The 27,836-nt window shown below is 37.5% G+C and overlaps 1 protein-coding gene across 1 annotated transcript in view; it reads right to left on the minus strand.

The window, feature by feature from the left end:
- The window catches only part of ARHGAP15 (Rho GTPase activating protein 15), a 333,370-nt gene that overhangs the window by 139,633 nt on the left and 165,901 nt on the right, over positions 1–27,836 (minus strand). The window contains exons 7-9 of the mRNA XM_074145377.1: positions 25,100–25,198; positions 23,067–23,193; positions 847–969 (exon numbers count right to left, since the gene is read on the minus strand). Of these exons, the coding sequence (XP_074001478.1) occupies positions 847–969; positions 23,067–23,193; positions 25,100–25,198 (349 nt within the window). The remainder of the gene's footprint in view (positions 1–846; positions 970–23,066; positions 23,194–25,099; positions 25,199–27,836) is intronic.

Raw genomic sequence — 27,836 nt, forward strand, 5'->3', positions numbered from 1 at the left:
GACACACCACTGGAAAACTCACACTCCAGAGATTGACAGGGGCTACTGGCAAAGTGCCTCTTTCTAGTCAATTTGCATGTGCAGTTGTGGGTTTCACACATAATAATTTGGGAGTGCGTAAATTTTTAAAGCATTATTCCAGACAATATTTGAAAACATAGCTTTGCTTGATTATTAGTGGTCAGAAAGCTATTGCCTTCAAGTTAACTACCAGCTTCTTAGCAAAACTCTCGCTCCTTGGATAAACTAACAAGCACGTTTTATCAAAGAGACATTTTTTTAAGGATATGTGAAAGTGATGGCTGACAAACTTAGCAAGAAATTGGAGCAGAAAAAAATAATGGATTCAAAGCATTTATTATTCCCTAGCATGTATTTTAAATTGTTAAAAACGTATTTTGTTGGTGAGTTAGAAAAATAATGGGAGAAGAGAGCAGAAGGTATTCCAGCCTCCCCTAGAAAACAAATTAGTCAGCACAGCATCTGAAGTTCCTCTTTCAAATTTTAAAGTATAAAACTATATCAACATTCTTTTCTTAAAAAGAAATGGAGTTTTGCAACATATTGATTTTCAACGTGTATGGCGAGTGCCTGTGATAAGTAGAGAGGCTTCTACCACATGCACACCAAAGCAGAAAAATTGAAGTAATCAGATTTCAGAGATATGTGTAACAATATGTTGACTTTTTTCTTTGCAGTTCAGCAGTGTAAGTTTTACGAGACACAACAACAAAAGCATATCTAAGAAGTATTTATCCAATGCCCTTATTCATTTCACTGAGAATGAAAAAGTCACTTGTGGATTTTTACTTTTTACTCCAAAAAAGTATGTAAGACCGAACACACCTTTAATAAGTCCCTTGTCTTGCAACGTTTTCAAGGAGGGTCTTCGGGAGATGAACTTCTTTAATCTGCTTTTCACTCGATTTCTGTCATTTGTGTCAGAGGCACTGTAATTCAGTCTGAAAACTAAAGGAAATCAAAAGAAAAAGCTTCAGTAAATGTTATTTTCAAACCAAAAGTAGTTTGCTCAAATATCCTTCAAAAATAAGGGCCATAGCCTCCCTAGTAAAATCATGCGGTAGGTCAGGAGCGTAGCTGGTTGGATGGTACAAAACATCTGATTAATACTCCTGTGAATAAACACGATGAGTTCACTCTGCTGGTTATTCACAGAGTTGTATTATTTATTGCCCATAAGTATTTGGATGGCGACCAGTTTACTCATGAAATGTTCACGAATCCCACAAGTTTCACATGGATGATTTTTCAACCGAAACTCTGGACTCAAAGTGTGCTATGCACGATTAGCTCTATACTACTTGTTATGAGAAAGGATAGATGGTTACACCACTAGTGAAGGACTGAGTTCTCTTGCCAAGATGGATTAAGCGTTATATATATATTTAATGCAGTTATACAAAACATGGCAATATGCCATGAAATGTGTGCAAGATGCATTAATTTATGGAAAGAAAAGTATTCCTGTCCTAATGATTATATTTTATTATATTTAGGCATTTACCAAACTGAGAAACATTTTGAGCTCAATTTATTCCTGCTCTGTGTCAAAAAGACATAGAACCCAGCTGCAGAAAATCCCCTGGAGGAAGTTTCAAAGGCATAAATTTAACTTTTTCTCTGCTGAGGTGCTTACAGGGCACCATCATAACTATCGAAATAGGCAGTATTAGTAGGAAGGAGAAACTCAGCATGCTCCAGAAACAGCAGCAATGCCATGGGAAGACCTTCTCCAAAGGTTTCCCTGAACAAGCAGCTTTCTAAAGTTTTCTAACAAATTACCTGAGTCTCACCTCCCCTGAATAACCCTCGTCCTGCATCCTGGGCTCTCTCACCCTGTCCATTCCCCCAAACGCTGATCAGGCCAATGGGGCAGCCAGAACTGCCTTCCTTGGTAAGGACCTCCAGCTGAGGGAGGGGTGGCCTCTGCTTTCTGAGGAAAGAATAGCTTTCCTTCTTCTCTTGAAAATAATCAATCAATAAATCACTCAATCAATTAATCAGTCAATCAATCAATCTGTCCACCAAAACATAGTATTCTTCACAAGCTGAACTTGCAGGAGCTGGTCCATTGTCCCTTCAACAGAATTTCTAAATAGCACCCTGAGTAATTCAGCTGTGGTTGCAGAGATGCTCCCTAATCTCCTCGTCCAATTGAAACTCTCCTATAATGCAGTGATCTTAACAGAGGATCCAAGGGAAGAGAAAGAGAGCAAAAATAAAATTATGATCAATATTATTGGGATATTTTGTAGCAAGAAGTTTTGCATAAGTTATAAACAGAACCAGAATGTTTAAAGGTGCACAATTATAAAACAATGGCAAGCTAAAATAACTGGTTAAGCAACAGTAACAACCCTGGAATATTGTGGTTTACATTACAAATCTGATTTTAACAGCCAAACTTATAAAATGGTTTACGCTTTGCTGTTGTCAAGGGAGAAAAACTTGCCAAATTGTTCATTTTAAGTAAATAGAACATAGCCAATTAAGGAAAGCAATATTTAAACACATGCCTGTGATGATCAGAGCATAGTTTGCTTCTGATTTCACTACTGATTTTAACAGAAGAGTGCTCCATTTTCCCACAGCACTAAAATGACCCCACACATACTTCCACAAACTAGTAATCACACAGGACAAATAAAAGGACACTTTACTGGAAAATACACAGCTTGGTACAATAATCCATCACTTATGAAAAATAGAATTCACATTTTTTAATGGTAGCATTCTTGGAGTGATGTATCATAGAATATAAAGATTAGCATTCAACTGATGGCTGGTGCTTTTTTAACATTATAGTGGAGGACTTTTTGTTCGAAATTGAGCAATCCTTGGCAGGGACAAGCTAAAATTCCAAGTCACTTGGCTGTGCTATAAAAAGAACAACAAATGGATGTTTCTAATTCTGCATCTTAATGGTACTTTGAAACAGTGAAGTGAATTGTATTTAGTTTGGGGACTCTCTTGTTGCTTAGGGTCTGTCCATAGCGATTCATATTTTGGTTTGGTAAAAAGGTTTGCTTTTTACTGACTTACAGTGAAGGTTCCCCAGTGCAAATGATACAGAAGGGAAAACATTTCTTAAGTCACTTAAAATGCCACATTTCCCATCCTGCAGGACTCTGAAGTGTTTTATGCCCACTTGAGCTACACGCTTAGCTCTGAGTATACACCAGATTTTATAAGATATTCTAACTGAAGTGAATGTGATCATACTGCAAATGGTAGGGATATGGGATCTATGACTTGACACCAGGGTAGAGATCCCACTGTTTAGAAAGTTGCATTAACTCAGCTGAAAGTTTTATACCTGAAACAGCAATTATGGTGTTAAAACTACATCTAGAGGTAGGAATAATTATTGTCATGGATACTTTTGTATGTTCATATTGAACTGTAAAGCACATAGTTAAAAACAGCAGCAAAGATAATTTTAATGAACTTCTTATTTTATTCTATTAAACGTGTGTGAGTCACCAGAGGGAAACTCCAAGCCTCCCAGAAATTCAAGGGTTTAGATAGCACGTTCCAAAACCAAGCTTAGCCAGAAATATTCTTGTTGGGATCTCATTTAGAAATATTCATTCTTTTGCCAAACCATTCTTCTCGCGATATCCCCACATTAAAATGACTTTGCTATTACATTTGGAAATACAAAGAAGACCAAATGTTACTTCCATGAGAAAAAAAAAAAAAAAATTAGTTATAAAACTCAAAAAGCACAATAAATATTTTTTGGGGTACCTTCCTTTTTAAATTTAAGGTTCTGGATTTGGCCAGAAGAATCCTCCATGAAAGAGAGCCATCAAACTTCAAACAACATAAAAAAAATCGAACACAGTTCCATACAGAAGTAAAATAGGATACTTAAGGATCTAAGTATAAAATAGGAAATAAAACCTGTTTCTTGTTCTACTTATGGCCCCTGGCATAAACTGCATAGGTATGCCATTTGATTCATTGTACTGAATAAACTTGTATCCTCAGTTTCTGAAGCTACTTACACTGACATATCCACACAAATGCTTCAAAACCAACACAGAAGGATAATTTCCCTCCACTTGCACAGATTCTTCAAGTAATCATTTCCTGTATTTCACTAAGAGCTCCTGAGATAGAAAAAGGAAACATATCCTTGCTCTTCTTGGGCCTTTTAGAACACTTGTCGAGGGGAACCCAACAGAGTCCAACATTATGTTAAATTTATTCTGCTAGTGCAAGTGGGTGCGAGGACACTTCAATCCAGCAGCAAAAAAATTAAATAAATAACCTGGATAGTAACTGACTTTCACATTTGGCTGGAAATAAAGTTGGACCCTCAGATGTAAAAAAGCATTTCTGATGACTATGGTCACTTTATTCAGTCTCTATTTATTCCACAGGTGCGAAAGGTAAGAATGGAAAAATGAAAAAGTGGTGAGATCATTTTCTCCGACAATTTGTTCTAGAATTAAGCTATATTAAATCACACCAACTTATCACATTAGGGAAGTGTAATACAGATTGCGGACAAAAAGAAAATAGTATAAACACATCCTTGGGCATAAAAGAAAGAACACATCTTTGGCCCCTAACTGTATTAACATCAGCTGAATTAGGAAGGATACCTATTGAATAAACTCTCTGCAAAAAAATTCCACCAAGAAAAGACTGACCTGTCTTTTTTTAGGCCTATACAAATCCTCTGAATACTTACTCAATGTCACAACTTCGGCTTTAATATTTCTAATAACATATAAAACCCAAGAGCATCATGCAAAACCACAAAATAAAGTCTGTACAACAGCTTTTACACAAGACAGGTGGAACTAAAAGAATTAATTCATTATCTCCAAATCACACTGTTCTGCAGAAATAGTACCATCAGAGTCAATGGAAGTTTTGAGATGTATAGATGAAGAATTGTTTGCTATAATTCAATGCGCTAAACTGTATATATGATGCAATGAGAGTAAACATATTATAATTTAAGCAGGATTAAGCAGTGGCTAACATATTTGCAAGGTGACAGTACAAAAGCCTTTCTCCAGGGTTTTGGCATGGCCACCACTAAAAGAACCAGGCAAGGTTCTACCCTTTTCAGGGCAAGGATCAAAATTGTTATATGATTACTTTCTGTGAATTCAGTCATGTACCTAGACAATATATTTCTAGCAGACTGCTTTTCGTGGGTGTGATGTTCTGGGCAGAGCCTGAATGATTCAGAAAGTAAAATGTTTTAATGTGTTCTAAACAACTCCATATTTTATTGGCAAGATTTTGTAACTCCATATAACATGATCTCACATTCCTTCCAGTGACTTTTATTTCACTCTTAATTTACAAAACATTTATACATAATCCCAAGGGTTTACCTATGATTAATTCCTGCCAGGTTCAGTATATCTGAACACTTCTAACGTGTTGAAAGCATTGGTTTTTGAAGAACTATCCATTAATGACTTTCTGAACTGTGACAATGGATATTGACATTGCTTGTCAGACTAAAGCGCTATTGATTGTCTCACATCATGTGTATAGCAAAACCAATTTCTTCCAAGTACTTCTTCCTAACTGAAATATATTATAATGGTGCCTATCTGTTTATTATAACACCCAAAATTATCGTATGTAATTCCTCTGGATGGGAAGGGCTCATACAGAATGAAGAGCAGCAGTGCGAGTGGATATGGCACTAGGAGATTCAAATAGCTTTACACCAGTACCTTCTCTTCCATTAGCCTGGTTCTGCAGGAAAAACTCCACAACTAGTCTGGACCCTGCAAATTTTTTTATATTCTTGAGGACTTCAAAATTTTGGGAAGTTCTTAGAAATGGCGATGACTTGTATAATGCTGACCCATAAACTGAGATTTAATAATCCTTTTCCAAAGGAATACTAAAAGTGACAAGCTTGACCATTCAAAATACAGAATATACCAATCAAAATCCTAGCAGCAACTTTCTTGAAATACATATGAACAGGTCCATGGACTTAACTGTGATCTCTGATGTCTTAAATTAACCATTTTCTTAAATGCTTTACAGGTTCCTACCCAGAGTCCTCAGCAGCATCTCGCAGGACTGAATCAAAGCTGAGATGGCAAAAGGGGAGGTAGAAATAGGTCTCTACGACTTTGGATAATGAATGTGCCAGTCTAACAGCAGAGCTATCACATATGTGTGAAAATATTAATTTAAGGAATTAATTAGTTAATTAATTAATTTCAAGTAATGGGAATGCTTAATTGCCGAGAGTCTCATCCTCCTGAAGAAATATATCTTAACATGCAGAGGCGTATGACCATGCCTACATTCCAGAAGACACTGTAATTTAAGAATATATAATGACTCATGACTTTTAAGTTTTATTGGATTTCATTGGAACTTGGGATTCAACATTTTTTCAGATTATTTTGGCCTGCAGCGGATGTGAAACCACTGCTAATCCTTTAAGGAGTGAGCAACGTGCATTATCGCTTGTATAAATGGTCAGTTTTTCAACCAGCACCAAAGTTCTGAGAGTGAAAGAAATTAATTCCTGCCTCCTTCCTTTTCTTTGTGATGCTCTGAGATGGAGTCAATAAAGCCTGGTCACTAAGGATAAAGAATTCACTTCACCTGCTTTATTGAGCTAAAGGCTTTTGTTAGTCATCCTTCTTTATCCCTCAGTGAAATTCCTGGGCAGGTCTCATGAGTTATCCCACACTATAATTACTATATCTTTTTTGTAAGAGTAAAATGAGAGGCAGACACATGGTTTGCTTAAAGGCACTACACAAACGATTGGTAGGGAAAATAAAGGAATCAGGCATTACCTCTAATCCCTATGTTTATGATAAACTTTAAAATTACAGATTTTGTAACTGCAGAGCATAGACCCAAGAGCTGCAGCATCAGGTGACAGAATGGGTATCACCAGCCAGGAGATGCTGGGAAGATTTTTTTCACATGGGCACCAAGGGACCTGAAGTCATTGAGGTTTATGGTCTTAAAACAGATATTTGCCACAGCAAGTGTATCTGCATTTACAAATGTTTATGAAGCAAGCTCAGAAATAAACAATAGGAAAAAGAAAACAGTGATTATATAGCACAAATAACTTTTCTGTAATATGACAGTCTAACAACTTAAGTGTTCAGTAGTGTCATTACACTTTGTGAAATTTGTGTGCATTAGCAGTAAAGATTCAATAAAATGACTGTATAATTCATATTTTGCATCAGGCTTTTATGCATATAAACTTTTAAAAAATATTGTCCCCCGCTAACAATAAATGGAAATAAACGAATAGTGTGTTAAATACCACCATACGCTCACATTGTGAAACAAACTGGCACTTTCCACACAGCTTTTCTTAGTGGTATTTGTACCATACGTATTTAGAAAAGTAAAGCAATATTTCTGAGTATGTATTTGATTTATAAAGGGAGATCATACCAAACTAAACTGTTATCTTTCTTTAATAAAATAAATGGGCTTTTTTTAGAAAAGGAAAATGCAATAGACGAAATCTATCAGGACTTCAGCTGAGCATTTGATATGATGCCAAATGGGAAATTATTAGTTAAACTAGAGAAGTTCTAGAGAATTAAAACAATAACTGTGAAGTGACTAAATAAGGTATTAAAATGAGCTTTGTTGAAAGGAGAACTACTGTATTGAAGGTAAGTTACCAGTGCAAGTCCTTAGCTGTTCTTGGAACTGATCTTTGTGTTTTCATTAATGACTTCAACAGAAATAGGAGGAGCATTCAAAAAAACACTTGTTGGTGACTCAAGGCTGGGAAGCATCATCAGTTGAGACAAGAATAGGTATATCAGAGAAAAATCTTACTGTCTTTGGGACTGGAAGCTGGAGAAACCAAATTAGACCTAATACTACACAATACATCTCTGCACAAGGTCCAGAGAAGGATTAATACAAAATATTTCTCTCTTATGAGTGTGCAACCTTGGACATTCATGTGCAAGATGGGGCTTCATGCCAGAAAAGGTGCAGGCAGTGGCCATGAGAAGTACCAGGAGAACGGGCTGCTGAACTTTCGAAAGCAGACAGGGAGCTTGGCACGTTTGGCCAGCCAGAAAATGGCTGAGAAATGCTGTGATTGTTCTCTACGAGTTTGCTGGTGGGGGTGGGAAAAGGAGCAGGAGACGAGAAGAGGACAGCAGGGAGGGAGAAGAGCTGTTTAAACTGAAGAACAATGTTGGCACAAGAATAAATGAGTATAAACTGGCCATAATATGAAGTTCTAAAACACCCTTTCAAAGAAGTCGTGGTGGCAAATAAAACTAAAAGAATTTAAGATGAAGTTTAATAAATTTATGAAAGGGGACACAGAACATGGTACCTTGTGACAGGAGGGACTGGACTAGATCACCCAGGACATGCCAAGCCTTTCTTTCCACAATTTTTTTAGTATTGTCACAATATTAGAAATACACACTTAACTTGAATATGAAAACCACAATGCCAGAAATCAATGAGTTCGTTTTATTCATACAGTATGACCAGTTTATGTTCATCTAATGTAAAACATGTGGGACTTGGATGAAATCTGCTGCAGTACACAAAGTCAGACTATTCAGGCTCTCAGAAGAGAGAGTACAGCATGCTTGGGAAGGGGAAACCAGTCTCTCCGAGTCTGCGTCAGGGATTAGGACTCTTGACACAGGCTCTTTGCAGAAAGCTACAGCTTTTTATCCCCCTTGCACTGAGGAGGGCAGTTATGCATGAGCACAGATCATTGAGGACTCATCTGACCTCGAGCCTCCTTCGGTAGCTGCTTTCTGTAAATCTGCAGGTAAAAAGTGACCAGGTGAATATGGGCAAAAGTCAGGAGTGCGAAGGAGATGTTTTTTTGCATTTGGGGTACTTCTCCTTTAGAGAGGGTTGGTAAAATTCCCAGGAAAATACTGAATAACTTGGCTGGTCTAACACACGGGAGTTGAAGAGTGTCCCTGCCCTTCACTACCTGGGCGACTCAGCGCTGCCCTGTTCCAGTGTTTTCTGCCATACAGTCTCATCCCACTCATATAAAATACGACGGTTATAGAAGTAAAAAATGGCAATATTTGAATTAATGACTTTTGAAGTTGACATATATAATAGAAAAATATTACTTAAGCAGACTCCCCAAAAGAAAACAAACATGCAATTAAGTTTGAAGAAGACAGAGCAAGGAACTGAAAGCTAGTTGCAGATCCAGTTGAACAAGTAATTTACAAGTAATGCATTCAGGGTTTTTTAGTATATGGAATTCTATTTGTTTTCTTCTGTTGTGGAACATATGTCAACAACTTTCAAGTCTTTATGCTCACCTCCTGACTGAGTTAGTCTAAAAAACCCCTTTTCAACCTTTTGCAAATACAAATAGTCATCACTTACACAAAATTGCTCAAACAAAAGGACAAGAAAATTATATGGTTCCTTTTTCTACCAGGAGCAACCGATAGATTGTTATGCCAAAAGAAAACGCTTCTGAGTGGCTGGGTACTGCTGGCCATGGGTGCACTTTTAACTTCAAAACCTACATATAATTCTGCCTTATGCTTTGGAAAACAAACTAATTATCTTTTGAGAACAAGGGAGACTTGGCATTGCTGTATTTATATCACCCTTGTTAAGTCATACAAATGATTCATCTATTTAAATTTAGACATGCGCTTGGATACCTTGTTGAATCTTTTATTCAGATCCAATCTTATGGGATCTTTCCAGAAAGAATATCATACCAAAGAATCTACTTCTTATTAAGACTCCTATCAATTATATTTTGTACTCCTAAATTTAAAAAAGTAAATTATTTTAAAATTTAATTATATTTCCATTGCGCTGAGCCTCCAATTATATTCATAACCTTATATTTTTTGACTCATGATGAACTTCTAATGCTTCTCATACAATAAAGGCTATAATTAATTCTTAGTGCATAAGTTATGAAAACTAACATGTTAAAATTGTTTATTTCCAATGACAAACAGTAGTGACATTCATCTGTATATTTGTTGTTTAAAACCACAAGGTCCAGTACATTTTTTTTCGCTTAATACAGCAAGTTTAGTACTTTCCAGTGAATGTAGATGTGATATTTTATGAAGGAGAAAGGCACACCCATTATCTTTAAAGTAATCAAAAAATATCTAGCCAAAGATCTGAAATCCATTTGCTGTACTCTGTTTATATGTCAGCTCTACTTTATCAAATTATCTCTACCTCGATTAAATCATTACAGTAAGTATAACTGAACAAATGATCATCCATGAGCTCATTTTTATAAAGAATAAGTCAATGGATTTAAGAATCCTTTTTACTTCTTACCTTAAGTGAAAATTCTGGTAAGAATCTCGAACATCTATATTCACATAAATGTAAACCTTAGACAAAGAGACCTTTAATGCTATCAACTTCATTTTGCATTTCTACATAAATGATTTTGAGCTGCTAAAACTCAATTGATTTTCAGACTTTTCAGCAATTACAGCTCTTTGCGTACAAGGTAGTGTCAGAGATGCACTCTAAGGACACAGGAAAGACTTCCACTAAGGTTCCTTTAGGATCTGCCTAAAATAAACATATAAACATGAAGCAAAATAAATGCAGGCTTTGTATGAGCCTACCCTATAGAGACCGTCAGTGGGAGAAGGTGCCTTGTGAGATATGCAGTGGGTCAGCCTCTTTTTTGGGTTGAGATAGTATAATTACAGGAGGGAAAGGAAAGCCCAGAATGAAGCTGCTGGTATATTTTGTCATGTATTATAATAGCCTATGTTGTAAATTTGACTGCTTACCTAAAAATGCTGACTCCAATGTGTTTCTTAATAAGGTGTGGGTTTTTTTAGCATTGAATTTATCAGAACGTGGTCTTCTAATAAAGATCAGGCCATACAGTTGAGTTGTTTATGAACAGATAGAAACTATACGTTGCTCTCTCTCTTCCTTGTGCTACCAAACACAGCTTTGGCCAAGTTGCAAGTGGTCTGGAAACATCTCTTCTGGCTTTCTGCAACACCCACCCACTCCTCTCCCTACAATCTGATGGTGGCTCCTTCTTGCCACACAGGTGGCATGAGGGCAAGATCTGGGTCGGTACAGTTAAGATATGAGTCCAAAGAAGACACAAAGATGTGGTCACCTGAAGGTATGAGTAACTGGGACCCCAGAAATGAGTGTGCCCCACACTGTTAGTGAAGCCAGTTTGCTGCAGCAGGTATCTGGGACCCCAAGTCCACCTGGCCCTTGCATAAGGGCTCGGAGGGGAAGACCTCCAAAGATACCACAGGGCATGCGGTGACATTTAGTACTTCATCCAGTCTCCAGAACAGCTGCACTGGAACAAGCTGCCTGAGCAGGCAAATAACTAGTATATATCACAATCTTTTCCTGAAATAAAATCAGACCAGTCATCACAACAACTTTGAGACACTTCAATCAGCTACATGTGGGGTTTGCATGGGTGTACTGACCCTGTGTTCGACCAGCCATGGTTAAAACTCAGCCAAAATGTTAAAAAGATACAATAGAAGACTGTTTTAGCTTTAAAATTAATGTTCCAGCTGACAAACTGCACAGGGACTTAACCTACTTTAGAACATATTTAATAGCATAATTTAGTCTCTAAAAAGAAAAGCAAAATAACTAATGATGGACAAATTTAGAGGTCGAATCTAGTTCAGATAAACATTCAAAAGTTCAGATGTTTAACCAAACCTTATCTTGTCCATGAAAAGCCTCGACTGAAGAGCTCAATCAAATGTAAGCAAAGTACAGAAGATTGTGGAAACTTTTCCTTGCAGAAGGAAAACTATTATCAGGAACCAGCACCTTATTGCAACACTCACGTGTTAAGCAGTTAAGCATCAAAGCAAAAGCAAAACATTTTCAGAAAACTGCTTCATGGAAGTAGTAATATTTGGATGAAATCCAATACAGAGCAAAGAAAATAATATTAAGGGGAAAGATAATACAAATGCAATTAGGCTATCAACCAATAAAACTTAATCTATGTTTGATAGTTGAAGTCTTCCAAGCTTAGAGAGAATAAGGAAACTGGAGATCAGAGGACTCTGCCTTTTGAAGTCTTGCTGTCCAGATACTGGGGACCATTATCTAGCTGAGTATTTTAAAACCATTATGAATATTCTGTCACAGAATTAGAAAGTTTTATTATTATGAATGACCTGTAACTTGAGCAGGGCCAGCTACAGCTGAATTCCAAGTAAACAATTGTTTGGAAAAGGTGAATTCTGCTAACTTAGTGGACTAAAACCTGCAAAATAAAAGATGTGTTTTTAAGAACATTTTCACTGTGGGTTATTAACAACAGAATGTATAACTCTACTGGATCCTCTCCATCCTCACATTTGCCAATTACTAATGATTTTTTTAAAAAGTGTACCAGATGAGATGAGACCTCTGCTCTCCCTGGAGCCTTCTATTCTCCAGGCTGGACAAATGATCTCAATGATCTTATGATAACATTGTATAACAATTCAGGTATTGCAGTGTTTTCATTATTTCTCCATTAATTTTTAGTCCTATGTTTTGATGTTCGTTCAAGCACATCAACTGAAATACCATCATATGAAGAAAGGAAGGTAGGAGCATTATTATAGCACCTTAAAATAATCATTTTTCATTTTACATAGACAGGAGAGATACTATACATACATTTTTACACAGTAATATATACAAAGATTATCTTTGCAGGAACAGAATTTCTAAATTTCTTGGAAACCATAGCAATGATACAAATATTTTGATTTAAGTGAATGTATCTGTAGCTCAGATAGAAGACAGTCAAAGAGTGATCTTGAGATCATCACCTGCACTATTTAATTTTTAGTCGACTTTCTGGTCCTTCCAGCTATCTCTTCCCAAGAGAAAGCCTATGTGCTGTTCAGGAGCCAGTTTACCCCAGAGACTCCTCCCAAAATGTATTATGGACAAGACAGCACCAAGTTTCTTTGCCTTTGCCATACTCTGTCCGTTAACTCTTATCCCAGAAGGAATTTTACCTTCAAGCGTAATATTACATGTCTACATATCAGACACATTCACCGCAATGTTTGAAAAGCACCGGGCTGGTGGGATGCCTGTAAACACCAGTTCATATCAGACACACACACACACATTAACAACACCAGGAATCGCAAGGTGACTAGAGAAGACCAGAGGAAAAGCTTTATCTGATTAGGACACAACCAGTCTGTCCTATAAAGAGTGAGCATGGAGTGATGTGGACGCAAGCCACATGTTCCTGCACCTTGAATGAAATCTTTTATTATAGATACCCACCAAGCTAAAGGTAAGTTGCTCTGTTTCTTATTTTTGTACCTTAATGCCTGCTAAATGGAAAATGATGAAATCTGCATCTGGCTGCTCTCCTTTTCTGACCTGCCTACATCTGGCCACCTTCCCTTAGATTCTGGGTCCTTGGACTGGAGTATAAACTTCAGCAAAAGTCATTATAAAATGTTGTGGTATTTTTCTTTTTTTTTTTCTTTTCTTTCTTTTTTTTTTTTTTTTTTTTTTAAGTGTATTAGCACTGGTGCATTTTAAATTGCTTTAATTTCATTTATTTTAAATGTGCTGTTTGAAAAGAGTTGCTCAGTGGTATAAGAATGTTACTTTTCTGTATAAATTGAACACCTTAAAAATTAATTACAAAAACTGTTATCACATGTTGGAACACATTTTATATGCTATAAAAAGGCTTAAGGCAGGCCTACTCTTTGGTTTTCATGGAGAATGCATTGGTTGCAAGAGATTAAAGGACAGCCGGATCTACATGTTCTGGTTGTTTACTTTTTATCCCTAAAAAAAGTGGCGATGAAACAAATAAATTCAATCCCTGGGCTGTATCAGGTGATCCATTTCCATATGGAAGAGTGAATTCCACTTCCCACGGCTGTGGGAAGACCTTGCCTTGAATATCCATGTGCAAGAAATACAGACTGAAACTGGGGCAGATTCAGAAAAGGGCTATTTGAGATGATCAGGAAAAAAACCCAGCGGCCTATCATAGGAAAGACGACCACAAATCTTGGCTGGCTTATTCTACCAAACCAAGCAGAGAAAGGAATATGTCTGCTGTCTGTAATTCTATTCGGGGTGGTACACCTGAGACAGAAAGGAACTGCTGGAAATAAAGAACCAGCTAAATGCTGACACAAGAACACATTTGTGCCACAAGTCCATTTAGGCTGAAAATTAGAATGCTTTCAGCTTGAAAACTGAAGTTTTGGAACATTCTTCCAGCAGGAGCTGAGGGGCGAAAGCATTACTACTGAATTTCATTAATTATGAAAGGAATCAAATGAGGTAGTTGTTTTCAAGAACTGGGGAATTGATTCAATGCTACAAAAAGTCTGTCTGAGGCAGATAATGCCATGTTACACTTTTCAATAACAGTAACACAAGTGAATTCCTCTTGGGTGAAGCCTGGGCACACTTAAGACAATGGCCAATGGAATTAATTAAATGGAGCCAAATATCCTTGGTGGTGAGGGAAGCTGCTCATATGTCATAGCGTTCTCTTCAGCATCAATATTTAAAACCAGCTAGTTGGAACCTTTTACTTAATTGAGAAACAATACAGCATTTAACCCTTCAGTGGTATTCCACCCTTTGGCTTTCAGAGGCAAGAGCTCTTTATCTGGCACATCAGCTGGCGGCTTGGGGAACAAATAGGAGATTCTACAAAGCGTATTCCCTTTTAAAGTGTTAATAAGCCCTATCCAGGAGAAAGCACTGTGCTTTCATCTACTGAATTGGTCTTAAAATATTTGGGATTTCAGGACATAATTTAAATTAAATGCGTCCTCCAACCTGGAAGGTACAAACATTTAAATGATTTCACTATGGGGAAAAAGGTGAGTTTGGGCAGTAGGTGTTGCTATCTGGAGCTGATTTACAGCCTCTCTAACTGAGCTTAATTTAGAATTTTATAACCTAAAAACCTCCTTATTTCTGTCACATTCCTCCCAAAGTACCAGGAGGATTGCATCTGGATTACTTATAAATAGTAGCGAAACCTCAGAATACAGCATAGTCTGAGAGTAATTTTTCTGGCTACAAACTCGCCAGATCAGGGTAGTCATTTCAATAATTACCATGAGAGGCTTCAGAATTAGGCTCACAGGACTGATGGAAAGCTGGGCTGGCTCTTCCTTCCCAAAGACCAAAACCCAGCAAGTCCTTTTTGCTTGCTCTAATTCTGACCTCTCTCCAAGGGCAGTAGTCTTAAATAGTATTTAGGTGTTATCAGTGGTCAGCCTGTATTCTTTCCCTGTGGAGGCAAAACATGTAGATCTACAAAAATGGAGATATACTGATGACGCACGTGATGGGGGGTCACGCAGATGTTACTGCCTACATTGCACATATATAAAACTATAAAAACCATGACATTTTGAACACTATACATCAAACTTTAGTTTTACTTCCTAATGTAAACAAACACTTACTTAGTAAGGAATTGACTGCACCAAACCAGTGCATGTTGGATAGTTGGGCCTAAAAGGGATAAAGTCAGAGTAAATATCTTTTCCTCATATCACAGGAGTTGTCCTCACTTTTAGTACATGGAAGGGGCACAACTGCTTGACTCCAATAATACCTAAAATGCTCGTGATTTCTATGCGATTTCTTTTTCTAAAGCAAACATCTGCTTGAAACAACCGCCACCCATTTTCCCAAAAAGCAGTTTCCTTAAACACTGTGCCAGTATGTGTAGTTCAGTAGGAAAAACCTTCGAGTAATTGTGACTATCCAGTCTCTACTTGCCCCCATATCACATTTATCTTGAGTGCACATGTAGGAGTTTATTTTGTTAGGGAAAATATATGGTGTCCCTCTTTTCTTTGGAACAAAGAATAAAATATGGATTTGTAACCATTTTTTTTTTCTTTACACTTAAGTCCTTCAATAGTGTTTTGAACAAACCTAAAGAGATTTTAAGACAGACATTTTGTATTATAACATTCCCATGAGTCGTATGTGTGATCGTCTTTACTAAAGCTCCTTTCAGTCCCAGTTGAATAAATATGCATTTTATTTCACTAATCTTGAAACAACAGGAATAAAGTTTACCCAGGTCTTTTATACCTCAGAGAACAAAACAAATACTACAAATCTTTAGAGAGAAAGGATATACAAAAGGGCTTGAGGTGAATGTTTCAAAGCAAATACTCTTTAAACGATGTGCAAATTATTTCAGCACTTGAACATGATTTATGAAAGGGGATTAGTCCACTGAAACAAGAACCCAGTTTAAACTGTTGGGTTTCAAAGTCAAAGATGAGAAGCGTTTGCTGGAAAAAGCAGAAGAAACCAGATAGTAATCTATAGTGAGGATTTCTGATTGATTTTCTTTAACTAACTCAATCTTACATTAGCTATCACTGTCATTCATACTTAACTGTGGTGGGCAGTATAAAATACCTTCTTTTATGATATAATTCTCCATAAAAATGAAGTATGCAATAGTGATAATTAAGTAATAATGAGGTAATTAATAACTCAGTGACTAGCTCTCTATTTACTAGTATGCCCCATAAATGAGCACAAGGAATATGAAACAATTAAAGATTATCCAAGCTCAAACAGATAACTTTTCCAGAGAGTTGTGTGTCAGTGAGCAGACCAATGAGTCACAGGTCACATCTATAATAATACATTATATTACATTGTAATATTCCCACATACTCTTCACATAATGGGTAAGAGCTACTCTTAAGTACTATAAAAATGATCACTTTTATGTAATTGTAAAGATTAATAAGTGAGCTAACTTCTCATGGTTCTATAATGACCCTGCTGTTCTAGTAGGTAAAGGAAAATTTAATGATCCTGCTCAGATATGATTAATATCTAACTTTTTCCTGACTAAAAATCTGGACTTGGTTCAATAAAAATGAATTAAGTGAACATGCACTGATTTCCCTGCCAAACGTTTATATGGAAGTTGGTTATGCCCAATTTAAAAATATGCTTTTTCAACCCAAATAGTAAACTCTGGAAGGATTTTGGAAAGTGAAGTAGAAATAAAACAAAGAATTAAGGCAACATTATATAATAATTGATGGAAATAGGATATTCAAATTCAGGAAAAATCCGTTTTTTTTTAATGAGAACTAGTCACATCCAGTTGTGATTTTGGGTGCAACATAATCTCCTATTATCAGTGTAAGTGACACAATTTGTGTCTGAGTTTGGCATGTTTTGTTTCCAAAAAATGCCAACATTATTACTTCTTTGTTGCTGAATCAGTATTTTTCTAAGCTTTAAGAAGAGACCATACCTATAGTAAATGATGCAGAGAAACATGAGAGTAAAAATATGTCTAAGCATAAGTTTAGTCCCTATAGCACAAATACGAAGGCTCCCAGTCTCCATAAACAGCATGTTGCATTTTTTTTTTTTATGGGCTTTTTTCTGTATCTGAAGCTGACTGCATTCCTGTTGATGCAATAAAGATAAATGCCACAAACATACAAGCTGTAGAGTGACAAAATTAACATTGCGGTAGGAAGCTGCATATTTGCATATAGTTTTAATTTTGCTTTCTGTTTTAATTGTCACTGGTAATGCTGCACTAATATACATTACTGCTTTATATTTCTTGGTTTTATTAAAAGTAATACAACTGACCTATACATAATGCTAACGTTGTAATGTAATAATACTCCCTAAATAGCATCCATTTGGCTTTGAACTTCACATCTAACTAAAATAAATGGGCTGGGATGGGGAAAGAATTCAGACCTCATCAGAGTTCACACAGAAATGGAGTGATTTCCCACTTCTGCCGCTATAATTAGCCCCCTTATCACAGAAGTAACCCTACGTGGGTGAAGGACTCTGTTAGCTACCGCAAAACCCAACCCTCGACAAGTTTGTCCCAGCCAGTAAAACCTCTCCCTACATCCCAATATACGGTCTCCCAGCCTACTACCGGCCTCTTCACATGTTAGAAAGGAAGAGAGAAAAATCACAGAGGCTTCTCTCTCAGCACTGCCTGCAATTAGGTGGTCTTTTTCTAGGAACTCTAAACGATGCTTTCAACAAAATAAGTTTCTGGTTTTTTTTCCCTCCTGCTATTACGCAGCTGAAGCCATGCAAATACGTGTGTTTGTGCCCTCATAACTACCCCTTCCCTCCGCAGAGGAACAATAGCCTCAGCAGCCCAGCGTTTGCCACAGAAATACCCAGTCATGTGCAGGGGCAAAGCCTAAACCCTCGAGCAAGCCCTCAGAAGAAGCTTTAGCCAGGGAAGGAGCAAGCACCGCACAGAGCCAGAAAGGGTTAAAGATCCACTGAATTCTCCATTTCTTCCACCACATCCAGTGAGAGACCAAAATGGGTTTCTGCTGCTGTTTCTTTCCCCCCACACATTGAACAGTCTTAATTACCTAACAAATGCATTCAGAGATGACTCGGGATGGTTCAGTAACGACTTAGGAATATTTACATGCCATGCCTCGAGTTTCAAAATTCAGCCTTCTAAAGTAAAGAAAAGTGAGTGAAACAAGAAAAGCAACTTTGGGCAATTTTAAAGCACACACAGAGTCCTTGTCAAACATTAGGCATGGGGTGGCCTGACTTAAATTGTGTCTTTTAAGAAACCAAAGCAGATTTCAGAGCCCCGATGACAACAAATACCTTTGAAAGCAAATCAAAATTATGCTCCAGAGGTTATTATTTTTTTCTTGATTAGAAAGATGCTAGGAGGCATATTCCCTGGATACTGCCCTGCTGCTGTTCCCAGGGGAACAGATCGCAGAGTGATGCGTTGCCCTTTGGGACTAAAAAGGGCCACGGCTGCCTGTTGAAAGCCCAAGAGGAATTTAGGTAAGCAAAATATCATTATTTGAGTTGGCCGGTGGCCAGGGTGCCGAGGCTAAGACCCCGATCCTAACGAAGAGCGGAAAGGAATCCCAAGCCTGCTGTTTAATATGCATGACATGTCGGCTTTGCTGTCAACTTTTCCTTCCACCCCCTGCTTTTGTCCGCTTTTCCCACCTGTTGCAACTTGTCCTTATTCAAGCTGAGAGCTGGAATTGTCTTACTTTGATGTTGCATTGTGTCTGGCACAATGACGCCCGGACCCCTGACTAGTCTTATTGAGACACTAAAGTGATGATGAATAGCAATAATACCGCACAACTCATCAAGACTTCCCTTTTCATTCATATAGATATTTTTAATATATTTTTTTTAAAAATCTCGATGCTCTAGTTGTGGCATCTTAAGCTAGAATTCAAATATGGAGGAGATTTCCCAGTATCCGTCGTTGCAGGGCTGCATGACTAACCACCAGGTTTTAACTAAAGTGTTCTTGAAGATAAGAAAAATATGCGAGTAGAAACAATAAAAATAATGCAATTCAATCTTATCAATTCAGGCAGTTCCAGCTTTTATGTGGCAAACAAGGAGATCAAATTGCATTTATCTAATATCACAGATTTTTTAAATGTCTAAAATATTTAATTATTTTGCTTTGGCAACCTAAAGCTGAGGAACAGATTACTGTTCCCACTACATAAGGAAATAACTGACAACAATTAGTATTTATTCTTGTTGCTTTTGTAATAAAAATAGAATTCCATCACTTTCAAGGAAACCTAAAATATTAATAAGAATGTGATGAACTGAGTAAATGTGACGCCATAAGGAAATGATGGAGAACAGGTTGGAAATATAGTGCTTTGGGAATGGATTGCATTATCAAGCTTGTGATTGTGCATTTTGACAAGAGCAGCCCTCAGATTGATACGGTAGCCAAAGGGCACTCTTCCTACTGCGAAGCCGTTTGTTTCCATCCGGAAAGGGGGGAGTAGAAGGAGAATTGATCCCCTCCGACAATCGATAGCGACTCCAGCCCGGGCTCTTCCACAAGAGGTCACTCCTGAGTGACAATATTCCCCAAAGATGGCCAAAATGCAGATCACAAAGCCACCATGGACAGGAAAAGCAACGCTGAGCTTAGCAGCGAGCATGGAGTTGGCTTTGTTGCCCACAACCTGTCTGTCCTGACAGCTCCTCTAGTCCATACACATAGTAAGGACTCTTGGTTTTTAGAGAGATGAATAATTTCTGGGAACCTTGCAAGGCACAGATCCTTTCCCTTCCTCCCATGTGCCGTGAAAAGCATCTCTACTTTCAGTCTAACTCAGGTGCTGGGCTTCATGCGGTATAAAATTAGTGTGGCAGACTACCTACCAGCAGACCCAATTATAATTGGTACTAATTAGGAGGGGTTTTGGCAACCTTAGGGGAAAAAAAAAACAACACAAAACCTACAGTCTGAATGATAACAAAATTATTTGGAAATTATGAAGTCTGCCACTAATTTTAAAAATTATCAGTTTGGAACAACACTTATTCACATAAAAAGGAGTGGTGCTGTAAGGCGGTTTCCTTGCACCAAACGTATACATCTTCTAATGGGGGGGGTGCTGCTAGGGTGCAAAACATGTTCTTTCTGACCCAGTATTAGCTGCATAAAGTAAAACAGTGAAATATTTGGCATCATAAAATGAAGAGTAATCTCTTTCCATGTATTTGAGAGCAGGATCACGGTTTTACATATTTTGATAATGTTCCCCAAGGCCATCCATGGTTTCATCTTAGCTCAAGAAAACTTCAATTAGAGCATGAGTTGAATCCAAACTGGATGAGAAGCCACTGAAAAGCTGCGTGACCAAGACGACGGACACTCTGTGAACTTTGGAAATTGAGCCTGGCAGTTTGAGCCCAATTTTCAATGAAATCAGTGTCTACAGCTCAAAAAGCATAACTGAGAATTACCATTTGTCCTTGTAGCGTAAGTAGAAGCAATTAGAATTAAACATAAAAACCAAATTCCTGCTACTAAGTCTCTAGGGGCAGTCTCCCCAGTTTTAAATTAATGAGGAAATTACTGGAATACTTTGGTTAGAATATACCTGTCCTTGTGCTGCTAAAAAACACAAACACAGCGGTACCAGGTCTAAAACTGGACATTTTTTGCAGCCCTCAGTATGGAGAGGAGGATAATACGATCGAATCTGAACTGTCAGAATATTTCATTAAAGATTATCGGCGGGGTGGTGGCCTTCTAACACACATCAGTTGCTCATCTTTCCTGTTAAACCGGAGGAGTTTTAAGCCATCTTTAAAAAATCTCCTTTGTTTGGAATTGGCATTGGCAGTAGTCAATAACATAAGAGCACTATAAAATTATAAAATCGTTAAACTTTGTAAGAACTTTATAAACACACTTGCAGATATTGCACATATCTTCTCTGTGCTCTGCAGTCAAACTGGACAATGAAACGACCACCTGTTAACTGCTAACAATGTGTCATTACCAGTTCTCATGCCTTTTTAAAGCAATTTTGGCTCTAGCTGCCGATAATTCTGGCTACGATACTTGTGTGAACATTAAGGGCACAGAAAGCCAAAGGCAGAAAACTGACAATACAGTTTGTGCTTAGACTACTAATAAGTAAGTGAATAATATGATTTTTCTAATTCCACATAATTGCTTGATCTCAAGGGGCCAAAAAAAGGTTCTGAATACATATTTTAGAAGCAATCCAATCTACAGTATTTAAATGCAAGCTTCGACTCAGCGAGATTTCACAGCAGATATTTTCACATTTTTTAATAGTTTAAATAGCCTTTAACAAAACGGAGGTTATCCAGGATTCTCTAAGGTTTGAAAAGAAACGTAGATTAAGTCTCTGTCACTGCTCATATTCACTTTTTCTGTGTTGTCTGACAAATTATCATTTAAAGATATGTGAGATGTCTAAATAAATAAATAAAAATTCCCCGAGCGCTGAGACAGTTTATGGGCATTTTGCTATTAGCTACAATAAGAGCAGAATCAGACCCTCAAAACTTACCATGCTCTCAGTCTTATTTTTCTTCCTCTGAGAAATGCAACGTAACACACAGCACAAAGATATTGGGACAATTTTTCACAAGCTACATCCAGGCTACTTTATATTTTATAACAGAAAGAAAAACCTTAAAAAGAAAAAAATAATAATCTCCAGGATAACAGGAAAACAACAACAACAAAAAGCTTTGGTCTGCAAAAAGAGACTATTTAATGAATCTCTGTGTTTGTGTGTGTACGCGCGCACGCATGTGTGCATATATTTATGATTGTGTGGGCAATTATCATTAAAAATAGCTATGTTGGGTCTTTTTAATGCAACTCTTTTCTTAACATCTAAGGCTTTGATCCTGCGCTGAAACGCGTGCCGGCAAATTCCTACACAGCACTTGGGTACCTATAGGTATCTCGTACCCGCATGCGAGTCTAGAGCTGTCACGGCGCTTACATTAGAAGCAGTATGTGAATCTCCTGCCAAACAAAGAAGAAAAACAAAGATTCGAGAGAGAGAGAGGGTGAAATTAAAAAAAATGCTGAGTGAGTGATTCAGGGACACCACCAGCTCCGGCGTCTGCTGCCCACAATGTCACAAGCATCTCAGCACAAACTGGGAAAGGAAAGTCTCAGTGGGGTAAAGCACGTCCCTGCTAGTTTTAGATCACTTTCTTTTAATCACACTGACAAAAATTGACCTCGATCCCTGGGATTTACCTTCTATAAAATTATAGATATATCTCCCTGATTGTCAGCTACAGAGGATATGTCAGGTCTTTCAGCAATTCAGTGTGTAAATATACAACAGACAAAATTACTCTGGCAATTTGAGGTATTTTACTAAAATGGAAACAAAGCAACTGCAATAGACCATTAGCATAGGACTCATGTCGCTTATTTTTAAAAATAAATGGCTTGAATAAATTTCTTTGCTGCTAAACAAATTTATTTTGCTTAGGAGAGAATGTCACCCTTTAAAAGTGTGGAGCTAGTAACTGTCTTTACTTAAATGCAAGTTATGTATATCAGCACAGAACACATTCAGCTTTAAAATTCTCAGTGATCTTCCTTACATTCTGTATGCAATAAAAATTATCTTCCCCTGTAATGGCATAGTTATTTAAAAAGGAAAGAAAAAAAAAAAAAAGAAAAAAATCAGAAAAGAAAAAAGCCTTACTTAAAGATTTTCTGTGTTCAGGCTTTGGTTCTTTGGATTCAGTGTCTAAGCTATTCAGTAATTCGATGCTGGAGGATCTTCTGAGTTTGAACTCCAAATTTCTCGATGTACAACTCCGTTCTTTTGACTGGGAAAAGAATATATACATAAATATGTGTATGCTTTTAATAAAATTATTATTTGTAAGAATGAAGCAGGAGATTACAGAATGCCAGTGCAGAATCAAAAGCTAACAGACACACACAGAGCAAGTGATGCAGTGAGTATATAATTTAAGGAAAGTGTAATACAAAATTTGTCATATGGCAGAGCTTTTATGGCCCTGACAGACTGATCTTAATTTCTGAGATAAATTCCCATTTAAGTGAGGAAAACAAAAGGCCTACTTCTTTAGGCTTTAGAGACCAAAATTATTTCCACATTGCAGGCTACTTCCAAATGATTGCAAAGAGGAAGGTTGCTTAAATTGCCTTTCTGGTTTAGATAGTTACAGTGAATATTCTTGCAAACACAATTGTTTCAAATGTCTTTACACATTTGGGGTTGAATTCTGTTGGTCTAAGCTTAGGAAAGGGGTGTGTGGGGGGACTTTTCTATTGCTCTAATTCACTGGTATATAAAGTGACAATTAGGGATCGTTAATAGAGAAAAAAAAAAGGAAAAAAGGAAATAAAATGTGAGATGATATTTGGTTAATCATAAATCTCTTCCCACGGAGTTTGGTTGGGTGAGATTTAGCCATCCCCGTGGCCTGGAAAGCTGGAAGGCTTTACACGCTCATTCAAAGTTGTAGAACTGAATTAAAGGACAGTTATGAAGTGGTCACTGAGCGTGCCATGGTGGCATTGGTGACACCCTGTCCTGCACACCCAGCAAAGGCCAACCTTGGCCAGGATGAGCCCTTTGTTACCCCAACCATGTACACACTGTGCCCCATCAGCCACGCTGCTGTGCTGAGCTGTGGCTCACTCCGAGCTGCTGAAACTGCAATATTACCTTAATTACACTAAAAAAAAAATAAAAATAAAAATAAAAATCAAGTATATTAGATGTTTAGCTGAATAACAGGAAGGAAAAAAAAAAAAAAAAAAAGTGTTCTGAGTCTCCACAGAAAACTCCACCCCAAAATCTTCAGTAGGATATCAATATCCTCACACACCCAATGAAATGCACAATATGAAGACATACATCATCAGATCAAACTTTCCTTGGCTGATTATAGCCTCAGGGCAATATAATGTTTGTAGCTCTTTAAGGAAACAGTAGCTGTGTTCAGATTAACCCTTTCAAAGAGGCTGCCTCTGCCCGCTCTGCCAATTCCATTGCAACGAAACCTCTGAAAAATGCAAGAAATGGGGATATTTTTCTCTCACCAGATTCTGCACTGAACAAGGAAAGTCAGTGCCCTCTGAAAAAATACGTTCTTGGATCAGGCAGGGATAAGAGGAAGACATTTGGAATTTGTACTGAGAGTGGCAAAAAAAGAAAGAAAAAGCTACAGCTGAATCTGGTTTGGTAATTAAAAACTGTTTTAATAAAACGCAGCCCTGCTTACTTCTAGTAGAAAACCCCCAGCCTTCCTGGGAGAATAACAGCAATCAGTTACAAAGGAATATTATTTGCTAGTGTTATTCTTGTGAATAAGTAATACAAAAATTCATAAAAGGCTCAAATGTATTAATAGTTCTATTGAAGATTATATACTGTAGGCTGCATAAACAGAAAATGCAAAAATTCATTAGTTATTAAGTGCTTGTGTGCTTTTACAACCCTCAGCAAACCAATGTCCTTGTTATTTCAGAGAAATAAATGTAGCGTTCCATTTCGAGGCAAGAATCAAATGACATTTTTGTTCAACAACCTTGTTTATCTGACATTTTTTAGTAGATTTGCATACATATTTTTATATCCTTCAGAGAAAGGAATGTCTAGCTAGCTGCTGACTGCCTAAAACCTGTAGAGATGCCTAAGCAAATGAAGTTGAAATTGCTACATCTTAATTAATAAAGGTAACAGCCAAAACAAATACATACCAATCTGTCAATTGCATTTTTGATAGCGTGGAACCAATCCAATATGAGTAAGTCGATATCCGACTGGAGGAGGAACTCATTTCCTGACACTGTCGTGATCTGGGGAGGACAGGGGCACAGACAGGTAAGTAAAGCACACACCAGACAGATGATTTTCTTCTATTTTTCTCTTCTATCCACCCAGATGCTTTCCCTTTGTACCAAGAATTATCTCCTGGTGTGCTGAGTTACTGAGGAGTTTTGAACCTCTGTCTGAAAACTGTTTTGAATATGTCACAACAAACGAGATATTGTCTCAGCAATGAAACCACCGAACACAAATAGTGCAAAAATAACGGGAAAGCGACAAAAGTTAAGAAAAGCCAGGAATTTCGGTGTTACGAGACACAGTTCAAATGAAAATCAAAGCACCTTGAAAAGAAATAAATTCAATATGAGAATTAGTTCCTATTCTTTTCAGTTTCCATTTCTCTTTTGGTGTTCTTATTTTTATATCCAGTACCTCCATTCTCAAATTTACACTTTTGTTATACACGTGTGATTCCAGAGTCCACTTCCAAGCATTTTGGTAAAATTAATAATGTCACTTTTCTTCACATTAAAAAAAAAAAAAAAATTACCATCAAAGATGGCTGTAGCAGAGTAATTAGGAGTCCATTTATCATAAAAAAAAATCCCCAGTTTGTCTGAATAGAAGGCGATTTACATTTTTGACCCACTCGCTGGGAATATTTATCAAAAGAATATTCATTCCCCTGATAATGTTGTTTCACTGCCTAACAATATTTGGTGGAAATATGTGTGCATATTCTGTTGGTCTGAACTTCTGTAAACCACCGTGATAATACTGGTACATCACCTTTTTTTAAACATACATATCTTTTCACCAGAGTAGAGCTCCAGGTATTTTACGCAGCAGGTCAAAGCAACCATTTTGCAGATGGCAAAACTGAGGCATGGAGCTGGGCAGTGTTTTGCCCCAGGATTATTCAGCACAGCCCTAGTGTATGTGGCCCCAGAGAATGATCCAGGGGACAGCAGTCCTCCGTGTTTGCAGGCAAGTGAATGGAGGGTTACATCTCCACCACGTTTTGTAGGGGGCAGGAGCTTGTCCTGCCCATGCTCCAAACCAGCTCTGCTACTGACAGCTCGGAAACCAAAGCTTTCTTCTTTTTTTTTTTTTTCTTTTTTTTTCCCCCTGGTGCTAAGAGTTGCTTGTGCAAAACTCGGTAGCATCCACACATGGGTATTGCACGCTCGGGTTTCAGTAATTTGGGGATGACGGTTTAGTCTGCACATTGGGATTCTCTTTGGGGTACGGACCAAAACCTTTCCAGGTCTTTCTCGGGGAACAGTCAAACACAGTGGACAACAAAGATTTCTTTCTGACCAAAGTGTGAGGAAAAGCAGAGCAAAGCCATTAAGACCTGGCACAGCCTATTTATGTAAATCCATCAACCCGAAGTGCTACTGTTTTACTGCATCTGCCCCATGTCAAGAGTTTTTACTAAAGCATAAAAGAAACAACAGATCCTCACCAGCCCGGGTACTCCCCACTTTCTTAAAGCTGAAATACTACCAGGGAAAAGAAAAAAGAAAAAAAAAAAGAGAAAAAAAAAACAAAACAAAAAGACAAAACAGCTTAATGTTTTATTAATTGTTCTATAACCCTCCCGTTATTGAGGAAATGCCTGTAAGGAAGGTTTCCAAAGTCATCAGCATTAAGGAAAATCCCGTCAGCGCAGCTCCAGCGGAGACATCCTGTGAGAGCGTTGTGGAGAATGTGGGAATGGTCCCCCAGCGTGGGCTCGGAGGCTGCCCGGCTGCAGATGTTCATCCCATCCCGTCCCACCCGCACCCGTCAGGAGGGGACCTCCAGCCACCCCCCACTGTTCCCCGTGCGCATGGGAGAGTTATTTATTGGGGAAATTTTAATTCCCTTATTAGTCCACGGCCATCAAGTTAGTCACTGCTCACACACTCACCCTTCCCTTTATCAAAAGGAAAAAAAGAAAAAGTCAAAATTCAACTTAAGGTGAGCAGTTGAAAGAGCTGACCTCCAGTTCTATGTCTGGCTCACATGGCAAGGTTTGGGTTCAAAATGTATTGTATTATATCACAATTTATTAATGTATACATGCAGATATGAATTAGACTAAACACAGGCAACAATTCAATCTAATGCCTCTCTCCCAGTATAAACAAATCATTATTAAAATTATAAAATGGAATAACATTTTCAAAGTAAGAGCAACATATATAATTAGATTTACTGCATTTCGAAGGCTTAAAAAGGACACAAAATAGTTTAGTCTTCCGTTCAGCAAATTCAGGCTTTATTAAAATCCAAGTATTCTGCACTGCATAAACATTTGCACTGTATGATATGCAAAAGAGATACTCCATTGCTAACAAGACCAAAGCAAAATGCATGTTGAAAGTTTCTTTGTCTGAATGTGTTATTTTGATAATCATATATTATCAGTGTTTTATGAGCAAATCTGTAAAAACAGATCATAGAATGAAGGGAAGCGAATTCATTTAAAATATACTTTCTGTAAGATATAGTTCAAGTCCTTTTCTTTCTTTCCTCAGACTAATCTTGAGAGTAACTAGACAGTTTCAAGAAGACTGCTACTGCTCTCTACAGTTTAAATGCATCCACTCCTTAATTACAGTCAGTAATTGACTTTGTTCTGCTCCATTCCAGTCATTCACAGGAAAGCAGTTCCAAAGG

The sequence above is a fragment of the Numenius arquata genome, chromosome 3 (genome assembly GCF_964106895.1).
Source record: "Numenius arquata chromosome 3, bNumArq3.hap1.1, whole genome shotgun sequence".
NCBI lineage: Eukaryota > Metazoa > Chordata > Aves > Charadriiformes > Scolopacidae > Numenius > Numenius arquata.